We start from the raw sequence: 12,536 nt of genomic DNA on the forward strand, positions 1-12,536 counted from the left end.
ACATCCCCAAGGAAGACCAAGTCTTTCTTTGACTGGAGTTATCACAATTGGAATAAAATTCTATCCATTAAATGGTTTAATTGATATGAACTCCAATCATAAAATTTATCCCATTTAAGGTGTACAGTTGGGTGGCTTTTAGTCTGTCCAAATGTTGTACAGACATCACTATAATCTGAAACCCAGTCCCTTATCATACCAATGAGTTGCATATTTCTCCCATTCTATATTTATTTCTTTATATAAGAAATGGGTGATACAAACTGAAGATTCGCGCACACACACACACACACACACACACACACACACACACACGCACACACACCTACCTTCTACTTCTTTCCATTTCAATATCAATGGTCTGCTTCATAAAACAGAAAACACAGAGGAAATCAGAGGCTGCTAAAGCATATTTTTTCAAAGTACTATCGGCCAAAGTCATTGAGAAAGAGCAGGCTCTCTGAACTTCCTCCAGCTTGGCTTTAACTAGCAAGAACCAAAGCTTTTAAAAAGGAAGAAAATGTTAGTTATTTATGCTAGTTAGTTATAAACAAGAGATTTCAAAGAGAACTCATAATGTCCCTGTCCCTGTCTAGTTGATCAGTTCCTTTCTGGAAGAACTCAAGACAGTTTAGAATGATAAAAGACAAGACATCTGAGAGCTGGAGAGATGGCTCAGCAGTTAAGATCAGTTGCTGCTCTTCCAGAAGACCAGGTTTGGTTCCTAGCATGCACGTCGCATCTCACAACAAACCCTAACTCCAGCTTCAGGGGATATGACTCCCCACCCCCTTTCTGGCCTCCATGACATGTTCATGCACATGGTACACATACAGACATGCTTGCACACACATAAAAATAGGATAAAAATAAATCTAAAAACACGAGAGATAAAAAGAGAAGGATTTGTAGCCCTTCAATTATCAACAAAGGCAGAATGCTTCCCTGGATGATTCACAGCCCTAGAGAACGCAATGGATTCTGCAAAGATGTCCAGGCAAGAAATCACATAGTAAAAACACCAGACCCTAGGTCTGTGATAAGCTTAAGTTAACAACCAGGAAGTGTGCTTCTATTAGAACCCTCCTTCCAAGAGCATCTCTGGACTGAATAATCACAGGGGAGCCACCTAACAGACAATCAAGCCATGGTAAACTGAATAATCTTCACTTTTCCTTCATCAGTCTTTTCTTTTGCCTCTTCTTATTTCTCATAATGTCCCTTTTAATAATCCAAGACATGAGCAGTATGTGTCTGAGAGCTTGTCAGTGCAGTAGTCACATGAATATACAATACATGAAAACATAAATAATTGCACTACCCAGGACACAAATTAGAACAATCTGTTATTTAGGTTCAAATGTTCCTAACAGTCTTAGGAAAAGGTACAGACTCAACAATACAGAGTCTCTAAAATGTTCTTGAAATAAAGGTCTTTTGTTCTAAGAAAATCTAATCAAATGTTTGAAAAGAAAAAATGGACGTGAAAAGGGGCATTAATACAGATACAAAGTAATTCTGATCTGCTTTATTTTCCTGCTAAAAATCAGGAGATCTGAACCCAGCATACACTTCTACAATAAGAAAAATAGCTATATCTGGTGGTAAAATGTGAATTTGTTGACCTAATTTGGTGCTCCAGTTTAAAATTTCCCATGAAACCTGGCTTTTGTCAAGTTATCTAATCATCTACAGCTCCATTGCTGAGAATATAATTGTCATAGAGCCTGCTTTGTTCATGCCCATCAAGGGAAGCTATTCCTCTGACCTAAACATAGGTCCAGCATTCCAGATTACCCAGAACATGAAAGAGTTAATGCAGTTGATTAGGTCAATGACTTTACTAAGGGACCACCCCTCAGGGAGAGGGACCACCCCTCAGGGAGAGGGACCACCCCTCAGAGAGAGGGACCACCCTAGAAAGGCAAGTTCATCTTAAGCCATGCTGATGGCATAGGGTGAATAATTATCCCTTTAATGAGATAATATAGTTTTCCTTCACAGAATTCCTGTGTCCAGTACAACCCCTACAAACCATCGTGTGGTTCTGTTGGATCTATCCCCTTTCTACTCATACATCTTTCTTTCCCATTATAGAACAAAAATTCCTAAATTTTATTCGTTTCTTATCACATGTACTCCTCTAAATCATTCCAGTACCTTTATGTTCACCCCTCTATTCCATATTCTTTAAGTTCCTATTACTATTGTCTATGCTTAATTTTTTCTAGTAAAGAATATAGAGAATAAAGTAGCTGATATGAAAGAAAACTCATAAACATATCACCCAACCACAGCTGGTTATTTTGCAGTAGGCTTTTAATTGGAGTGATCTTCTATAATTGATTCTTCTCATAAATCCTACAAAGAAATGATTAGGATATTACCCAGAGACTGGTGTGTAGCTCAGTAGTTAGGGTGTTGGTTTATACAGGAGGACCTGCATGCTAACCTCAGTACTGCATCCAAAGTACATGGTGGTATCATTCCAGGACTCTAGAAGTGGAGGCAGGCGAATCAGAAGTTTCAAGCTGCCTTGGGCCTACAAGAGACCCTATCTCAGAATAAATAAATAACCAGGTGATAACACTTTATTAGTGACAGTGCATAATGTTTCCCTCTGTGCTAAGAGTGAAAGCAAACACCTTATCACCATGCACACAACTACAATGGACACTTAGTAAGGTAACTACGAACACGAGAGCCTGGTGCCTCTGCCTTCCTTATGCATCCTTTGCCCACTATGAGTCCTCCTGCTTACCTCTGCACATAGGATATCACTCACTCCAGGAGGGTCCATTGACAACTGAGGAGGCGGGGCTTTATCTACCTTGCTTCCCTTCTAGTTTCACTACACAAGACATAACTGAAACACTCTACGGGAAGTTTTTTACAGAGTCCCCTGAGGTCATTGTCCTAAACCTGTATTCAGTTTGGATGAGCAGCACTTGATGGGACAGACCTCCTGCACCCATAGAGACAAGAATCTGTGAATGAGAGACTGCACCCTGAAACATGGGTAATCATCTGAGAGCCTGCTCTTGCCCTTAAGCAATCAGGACTTCTTGAAACCACCATGCAGAACCAGAATTAAGACAACGATCAACCATGCCTTGGCCATGAGTGCTTAATTATGCACATCTTTTGACCGATGGCCTAGGTCTTTTTCTACTTAAGCCTAAAACTCCATGTCAGTACTCCGAAAATGAAGTTAACATCATCAGACCCCTTTTATCTGTTCTTCCCAATGTTCTTCCCAAATTATTACATTTTCTTTCTCTGCTTTGCACAATTATCCATCTCTTTAGCTGGGATATTGGGACTAGCCTGTTGAGACTCCTTCAGTCAGCCTTTTGCTCTGAAATTTCAGTTATATACCCACTGTGACATGATCATATTAAATTCTCAGAAGCCTTCTCTCACAATTTTTCCCCCAGTTAGAACAGTAAACTCATATCTACACTAAGACCATGCATCTGTTCTTCCCTCTCTCCAGGGCAGCCCTACTATCTTTCATTAGACCTTGGTTTAAATCCTACTTTCCTTTCCTAATGTCTAATTGAATTAAGTTTGACCTAAAGCTGCATCTGTACATGTTTTAAGTTTGGACTCAGGGTTTATCAAGGCGAACAGCATCTGGACCGCTATGCGTGTCTAAAGTTGTTTTCTCAACAATAACTTCAGTGGGCTTATCATTTGATGGGATTTGCCTGCCTTCCTTATCTATATCCTCCACTAGAACATATGTTGTAGGAGAGAGATCCTGGATCTCCTAAGGCCTAGAGCAATTCCTGGCACATAGCGGGTGTTCCACAAATATCTGTCCAATAAGCAAAGCTGGAAACTTACTTGTTGGCTATAATGATACTTCTTATGAAATAATTTGGGATTCTTTCGGCTTCTAGGTAGAAGTTTAATTATCATGTGAGCACATTCTAAGTGCTGTTAAGTGATGTTGCTATTGCCTTTGTTCTTCCAGATTTGTTTCACTTTACCTGATTGGTTATTCCAATAAAACTTCTAATTGTTCTTGTTTATTCGACTTGAGTTAAGCATTTTGTCTGCAGTGGGTAGCATATTTAGATATCTACTTTGTATTTGGTACACTTACTTCATATTTATGTCCTAAAAATAAATGGTTGGGACTAAATCACCTGCTCGCATTTGTATTTGTTCTCGATACACACTGCTCTGTGGTTATGCCATCCAAACATACACTAAAACATCTGATTGGAAAATGTGACTTCCAGACTGGAGAGATGGCTCAGACATAAAGTGCCTGCTCTGGAAGCATAAGGGCCAGAGTCCAGATCTGAGGACCCCAGAGGAAAGACAGGTATAGCAGCACACACCTCTAGTTCCAGTGCTGGGGTTGTGGACACGGGAGGATCCCTGGAGCTCAGTGTCCAGCAAGCATAGCTGAATCAATTGGCTTCCAGTTCTGTGAGAGACTGTGTCTCAAAAAAAAAAAAAAACCTAAGTGGGGAGCAATGGGAGACCCCCAGTGTTTATCTCTGGCCTCCACACATGCACCTGTACACATGGACATTTATGCATACACCTTACAAAAACTGGTGCATAGAATGCACACACACACATATAATAAAAGAAAGAAAAAGAAAATACAGCACAAAACACTAAAATATTTTGTAGTCTGCATTGGAGCATTATGGCTATTGTTACATAAGACAGCACAAATATTTCACAGCTGTGGAGAAGAAAGAAAATGATGAAAGGATTTCATGGACTCTTAGTTTTGTTTTGCTTTATGAAGAGGTTGATTTGGGCCCAATTAATTTGTGTTTCAGTTTGATTTCTTTGAAAACAGACACATACCCCACACATGTATACCCCTACATGTGTGTGTATGTGCATATTCATCAGAGAGTTCTTCACTGTATTCTACAAAGACAGGCAGAAGCTGAAAGGCCCCCTGGAAAAAGCAGTTTTCCATTTACAGAGGTTACAGGTCGGCACATTCAGAGAGAAATACATCCAGTCTTCTTGTGATGAATTTCTTTTATATTTGAGCACAGAAGTCAAATGCAGCCATGCTCTGGTTCACTTTGTGGTCACACATGAAAGAGATCAATAAATCATACGACAGCTTACTTCAATAAACCTCAAACTAAGAATTTATGAATGGACCACAGATTCACCAGTATAGGCTCTACCTAGAGACAAAAATACTTTTAATTCCTATCATGTTCAGCCACTCTTACAATCTAACTCCAAAAATTCCTCAACTCATAAAACTAAAGTCCTCTGATCTGGTGACTTCTCACTGGCCTGGCCTTGTCCAAATTCCATAATCAAACATTCTGATCATTCTTGCATGTGCCTTCAAGTACCTGTTCCTTCAATCAGTCATCTTCTCTTGGAAAAATAACAGTCCTGGTGAAGTCCAGTTATCTGCCTATCGAACCTGAATCCAGGTAAAAGAAAAAAGTGGAGGAAAAAACCCTCAACCCAAGCCCAATAGCGCACACCTATAATCCCAGGGGAAAAAACCCCCTCAAATCAAGCCTAATAGTGCATACCTGTAATCCCAGAACTTTGGAGACTGAGGCAGAAAGATACTGAGTTCAAGATCAGCCTGGGCTATAAAGCAAAACCTCATCTCTAAATTAAGTAATTAATCTTTTTAATGCTGTTTAATTTAGATAAGAAATTCCATGCATCAAGTTGGACCTTAATGGTACCTGGTAATCTCATCATATTTCTAAACTTCCCTTTTCTCTCATCATCTATTTCCTTAAGCCATTCATATGTCTACCCCACCGCCATTCTGTTTATGTTCTTGTTTTCTATATCACCTAGGAAACAAAACATTCGGTCAGGATTTACATAGCTCCAGCCACTGTATCAGCTCATTCACCTATATATGTACGGAGATGCCATGCCTCCCCTGAAAAGCCTACCCTCTTGTGAGACATCCTGTTTCCCACGCCACAGTATTTCCTGGGCTCCCACCAGCTCCATTTTCCCTGTCCATCTAACCTTCTCTATTTCTATCCTTGTTATTTATTTATTTTTATTATTATTATTATTATTATTATTATTATTATTATTTGGTTTTTCGAGACAGGGTTTCTCCGTGTAGCTTTGTGCCTTTCCTGGAACTCACTTGGTAGCCCAGGCCGGCCTCAAACTCACAGAGATCCGCCTGCCTCCGCCTCCTGAGTGCTGGGATTAAAGGCATGCGCCACCACCTCCCGGCTTATCCTTGTTATTTAAACGAAATTCAAAAACTAGTTCTATGAACTTTTCCTTGATCCACTTCTCAATTTTAAGGCAAAAAATGCTTCTGACATTTTCAAAGATTCCACTGGTCCCCATTTGCTCGGTTTCTGTGAGTTGAACTCTTAAAAATCAATCAGAGCTTTGCTCTATGCCCTCCTATTTATTCATTTTCCTTTTTTTCCTGCATAGATCTCTCCCCCGACCCCTTATATACAGGAAACAACTCATATGTATCTGATTAGTAACATTTTGCTTATAATTACTAAGCCAAGTATTTTATATTCTTATACTTTAACATATATAAATGACATTTGGTCATCTTTATTTTTGTTTATTTGTTTGAGGTTTTTCCTCGGCACACAAATTCATTCATGCTATCATAGTAATGTTGAGCTACTATCAGCTTCCACACACTGCCTAGTCTTTACCCACATTTGGTCCCTCAGGATAACACTCAGACAACCAACAACTCCTTGCCAAAGACTTCTCCAAGCCATCTATCTGCCAAGGGCCCCAAGAGTTCTATTTCCCCACATCCTTCTTCCTTCAGCTCCTTGTCTCTTCACTCCAATGTAACCCTCTCCATTCCCATTAGTACTAACTCCCCTTGCCCTATATTCATGTCAGTAGCCTTAGTGCTATCCTCAATTTCTTTGTTTTCCTCCACCATGTAGTACAACAGTAAAGTTTCTGAGTTTTTCTCTCAAAGTCCATCAGTATCTGCCATTTTTTTCTCAATCTCCTCTATGACAGTCAGTAAACCTACCATCATTTCTTCTACCACCATCCCCAATACTCCTCTATCTTTGCTCAACCTGGCAGCTATAGGAACTGTGTTAAAAGGGTAAGTCAAATAATTGTATTGATCAGATTAAAGCAATCCAATGGCTTCCGTCTCAGTCTAATAGCCTGAATAACTGATTGTGCTGTGGATATCACTCTATATAAATAAAACACTGATGGCCAGTGACCAGGCAGGAAGTATAGGTGGGACAAGGAGAGAGGAGAATTGGGGAAACAGGAACAAGGAGAGAGAGAGACACTGCAGCTACCACCAGGACAAGCAACATGTAAAGACGCCGGTAAGCCACCAGCCACATGGCAAGGTATAGATTTATAAAAATGGGTTAATTTAAGATAAAAGAACAGTTAGCAAGAAGCCTGCCACGGCCATACAGTTTATAAGTATTATAAGCATCTGAGTGATTATTTTATATGTGGATTGTGGGACTGTGGGGCTTGGTGGAAGCTGGAGAGAAGCCCTCCAGCAGCATGATTGATTATTAGGGATCTCCCTTCCTACAAAGTAAACTCTATGAAGAACTGGCCATGCCTTTTAATAAGTGTTATATTTCAAGGCTTATGGGGGATAATCAATGAAGATTAACTGAATAACCAAAAACCCAAACAAACAACCTGTGATGCAATGTTTCCCTTAACTATATTGTTTGTGTCTCAAGTTTGTAGTCGGAAGTTTTTCTGTGTCCCACCTGGCCCATGGTCAGGACAAATCTCTCACCCACAGTCCTCCAGCCTTTTATAAAACAATCACACAGAGGCTTAATATTAATTATAACTGCTTGGCCATTTGCTCAGGCTTATTACTGGTGAGCTCTTAGTCTTAAATTAACCCATAATTCTTCTCTATATTTAGCCATGTGGCTTGGTATCTTTTTTCAGTTCTGCCTTCACATCTTGCTTCCTCTGAGTCTGGCTGGCAACTCCTGACTCTGTTCTTCTTCTTCCCAGAATTCCTTTAGTCTGCTCGCTCCACCTATACTTCTTGCCTGGCTACTGGCCAATCAATGTTTTATTAAACCAGTGTACAACAGAATTATCCCACAGCACAGGTTTCCCTTGGGCTGCTGAATAATCTTCCAAATTCTTCAATTCATTTCTTCTCTCCTTCTCTCCTTCCTCTTCACCTTTATTCTTCTTATCCTTTAGTTTTTATTTGTTGATATGCAGTTGGACAATGTAGCCTTGGACAGCCTTGAGTTTACTATTCCTAGACTGTTTTCAAATTCATAATTTTCCTGTTTATACTTCTCAGTGCTGGAATAGGCAATATCACACCCAGTCAGGAATTTGGTTTTCATCTGTGCAGGACAGAGAGTGCCAGGACTTTCATCCTGTTTGGCAAGTGGTCTGTAACTGAGCTCCATCCCAGCATTTTGCATGTATTCTTGTTTCCAGAGAGTGATTTAAACCATCTTCCCCCATATTTCCTACTTGAGCTATGATATCCTACTTTAGTGGTCAGATTTGCCTCCACTGGTGCTGTTCCAGGATTCCCACCAATGTATCTATGCTTCCTCAACAAAATAACAGATTTCTTATCTTTACAACTTGAAACAAGACATATATGCCCACTACCTTCAGAGAACAATGTCAGCCACTAAAACTAAGATAGGAGGGAAAGGGAGGAAGAATTAAAGAGACACGAGAAAGGTAAAGAGCTCATCATGTCCCTGGATGACATAGTTTGCTAGCTGGAAATCAAGAGTTTTAATACAACTAACAAAAAGTACGGTCAAGATTGTCTGCATGTAGGTTATTCTTTTTTCAGAAATGCTTCAGAATATTAAAGCAGCTTATAAGCCATGTCCAAAACAAATGTGGCCTTTGAGTTTAACCTTGCTTTTTTTTTCTCATCTATCAATCTGTATTTTTCTGAGAAAATTTCACAAACAAGGTTAAGGAGCATATTTATTGTCTAAACTTATGTCTTCACCTCTTTTTGCCTGTGTTTGTAGTAAGAATTCTTTTGACCTCTTGTGACTTAATGTTTTTATTTAATCAATTCTTTCTCATCTTAAACTTGTATAACACACTCACAAGCCACCATATAATCTTTTTTATGAAAGAAATTATCCAGATAAAATAAGCATATCAAAACATTATTACATAACTTTTTATATTTAGCTATAGATTATATCCTTTGAAAAATGCAATCCAAAGCCCCCAAAGGCTAAACATGCCCCCTTGCTTTGCCTTGCCTTGGATGTATGCTATTCTCCTCCTTTTCTCTCCTTTCCTCTCTGTTGGAATACATTGTTGGCTGGTTAGAGGTCGCAGTCTGCCATAGCCTGGCAGCTCTCTCTAAGCTTGGTTAATATGGAAATTCCCCCATCTTGATCAAAGCTTCCTGCTCTCTACTGCCCTTATCTGGAGAATGCCCCTGGGCCTGGAGGACTGACCTAAAAGCTGTCTCTAAACCAGATGCCTTATTCTTCCTTAGCTTGACCCTCGGCACAGATTCCTGCTGAGAAGACTTGCTAGGAGCTCTGCTACAGGACCCTACTGCCACATACCAAGCCCCGTGATAGAAGCCTGCCATTGAATGTGAAGTAGGGTTTGTCCGCAAGCCTCCCAATCCTATATATTCATTATACTCTGGAATAAAATTGAGCTGATTCACTGAAGTCTGCCTCCCTGAGGCTCCCCTCTGTTCATGCTCATGGGCCCTGAACAAAGCTTTCTGTCACCCTCTTGGACTGATGGCTGACAAGCCAAGAAGGAAAGAGGACCCCCCACACACATCTCCTCCTTTCTTTCTCTTTTATTCTTTATGGTTTTTAAAGACAGGGTCTTATGTACCACAGTCTAGCCTGGAACTCACTATGTAGCCAAGAATGGCTTTGAACTACTGCTTTTCTGGTCTCTGCCTCTGTTAGGATTATAGGTATTTGCTATTGTACATGGTTCCTCCTGAAATTATTTTCTCCACAGTCAATAAAGACCCAGAAGCACCTGGGTGCTTCTACTTCTTTCTGTAGAAAGAACTCAGTTGTGCAGGAAGAGCACCTAGTCGGAGCTCCTGCATTCAGTGAGGGAACAGGGTGCTTTCAATTCAGTGCCAAGCTTCTGTGGGATTGGAAGAAGTTCATTTCCTCTCTAAGCAGGGTCTCTTTGGGGTATAAGGAGCCTCGTGCCCACTGTTTCTCATCTTCCTCAACACCATGGGTTCAATGAAAAGCCCGTGGCATTCCACATTCAGGCATGAAATTATATATGCAAAATACACACATGCTTAGAATATATGGACTCAACTACGATTTCTTTTTGTAAACTTGTGAATATCAAGATGACAAGTACAATTACTCAGTGTGTCATTTATAGACATGAAAATAACATATTTACCACAATGAAATGTTTTCTCCCCCATAACTGACACACCTGTGTCTAATTGTGTATGAATGCTGGGTGTATTAAGCTGCTTTTGATTTGAAGTCAAATCTACAGCTCATCCCAGAGCTTGGGACAAATGGACAAGGTCTCTCAGCAGTTTTGCTCGTGTCATCCCAGAGCTGTGAAAGAAAGCAGCCCAGCCTGGCCCCAAGTCTGGGTTCCATCTCAAGATGTTCAAAGGATCAAAACAATTACCTCCTCGAGGACATCGGCCAGCTTGCTGAGGATTTCGTCAGGAAGGCTCTGGAATGTGGGAACGCTGGAAAACAAAGCAGAGAGTGATGGTGAACACCTGCACGGCAGCTTGATTTAACAAATATGTCTGCATGGAAAATGCAAACGCATTTCTTGATTAAGAATCTACAGATGATGATCGCAGAACTTAAAGTCATCGAAATGTGTTTGATGTCTAGAAAGGAGAAGATATGTGTCCTAATCCACCTACCTGATGTGCCCATCACCAAAAGTAACAAAATTGCTAATTCATTAGAACATGATATTTGGGGAAACCCAAATCTGCATTCTTGGGCCATCCATGGTCACTCATATTTGGCCCCAGAATAAACCATCTCTTTTGTTCCTTAGAGGTCATGGACACTTTATGACAAATGGCTAAAGGGCAGGAAAAGAAGAGATGAAATGCAAGGAGTGGGCACAGCTATATACCCAAAGAATAAGACCATTTTATATTGGAATAACTGCTAAAGCTTTAAGTCTCCTCAGGATCAAATACTATAATCCTCAGTCTCATGTTTCTATGTAAACTTGGCAGGCTATTAATCCAAACAAACCAGTCTATGATGCACCATTGCTGGTCCTTGTAGACTATCCTCTCAACCCTTCCTATCCAAGCTCTGGGCTATCCTGCCCTCTCAGCACGGTCAATGCAAATTTCTTCTACGAAATGAACAAAAAGTTTGTTAAACTCTGCCCCTGCTCGATGGCATTTGGAGCTGCTAGCTTGCCCTGCTCCAGGTCATTGCAGGAAACAGGCCCACAACTTGGTCCTTAATTTTTCTGGCTAGCATCTGTGGGCTTCAATAAACCCTTTTATTTAAGAAACTCCTTTGATGATAAGAGTTTTGCTTTGAGAAGATGTATTCAGATTAGACAGGCTAAAATAAGACTCGTATGGCTATGATGCAAATGTCAGTTCCCTTCATCTCACCCAGTACTCACTTCTTCCCATGAAGCAGCAAGTGAAATTACTGAATGGTATCAAAAGTAAAAGCGGGGGAAAATTTATATATATATATATATATATATATATATATATATATATATATATATATATTTGCTCAGTTTTCTGAGGCAGGGTTTCCTGCTGTATTCAGCAGGCTGGTCTTGAACTCATGACAATTCACCTGCCTCAGCCTCCCAAATGCTAGCCTTACCAACATGCACCACCACAGCCGGCCAAAACTTCATTTGTATGTGAACTAATGAATTATAAACTAAAACTCATTATGGCATATTTCCTTAAAGTCTAATGAGAATGCCAGCTGGGGTTGAGGACTGAAATCCCATTTGCTAGGTTTCAGTGCTTGAATAACAACTACAAATGAGGGTGTGTACACTCGCATGTCTGATACCTGATTTATAGCACAACTTCAGGTTGATGAGGGGAATGCACTGAAAGAAGTCTTAGCCTGCAGCTTGGAAACAAGCATGAACTTTCTGCTCTTAATTTGTCACTCCAACTTCCATTACGTAGGAGAAAGCGTGATGATGGATTTCCAGGGTTTATGCAGAGGCATAGCAATTTACCCAGGACCACCTGTTCTGCCAGACTTGCTGCCCTGGTCTGAGCGAGGTAGGTTTTCATTTCCAGAAGGCAGTCAGTTTCAACAGCTGGCAGGGACAGAAGACAATAGAATGGTGGTCCTCAGCCTGTGGGTTGTGATTCTTTTCCGGGGTTGCATACCAGTTATCCCGCATATCAGGTATTTACATTATGATTCGTAACAGTAGCAAAATTAAAATTATGATGCAACAACAAAATAATTTTATGCTTGGGAGTCACCACGACATGGAAAATATGTTAAAGAGTCACATATCAGGAAGGTTGAGAACCAGAGCTCAGATAGAGAAAGCTGGTTCAG

General features: G+C 40.3%; 1 protein-coding gene across 1 annotated transcript in view; it reads right to left on the reverse strand.

Annotated features, from left to right (window-relative positions):
- The window catches only part of Prkg1 (protein kinase cGMP-dependent 1), a 1,109,494-nt gene that overhangs the window by 312,271 nt on the left and 784,687 nt on the right, over positions 1-12,536 (reverse strand). Inside the window, 1 exon segment of the mRNA XM_028895018.2 lies at positions 10,630-10,693. Within this exon segment, the coding sequence (XP_028750851.1) occupies positions 10,630-10,693 (64 nt within the window).

The sequence above is a fragment of the Peromyscus leucopus genome, chromosome 1 (assembly GCF_004664715.2).
Source record: "Peromyscus leucopus breed LL Stock chromosome 1, UCI_PerLeu_2.1, whole genome shotgun sequence".
NCBI classification, from domain to species: Eukaryota; Metazoa; Chordata; class Mammalia; order Rodentia; family Cricetidae; genus Peromyscus; species Peromyscus leucopus.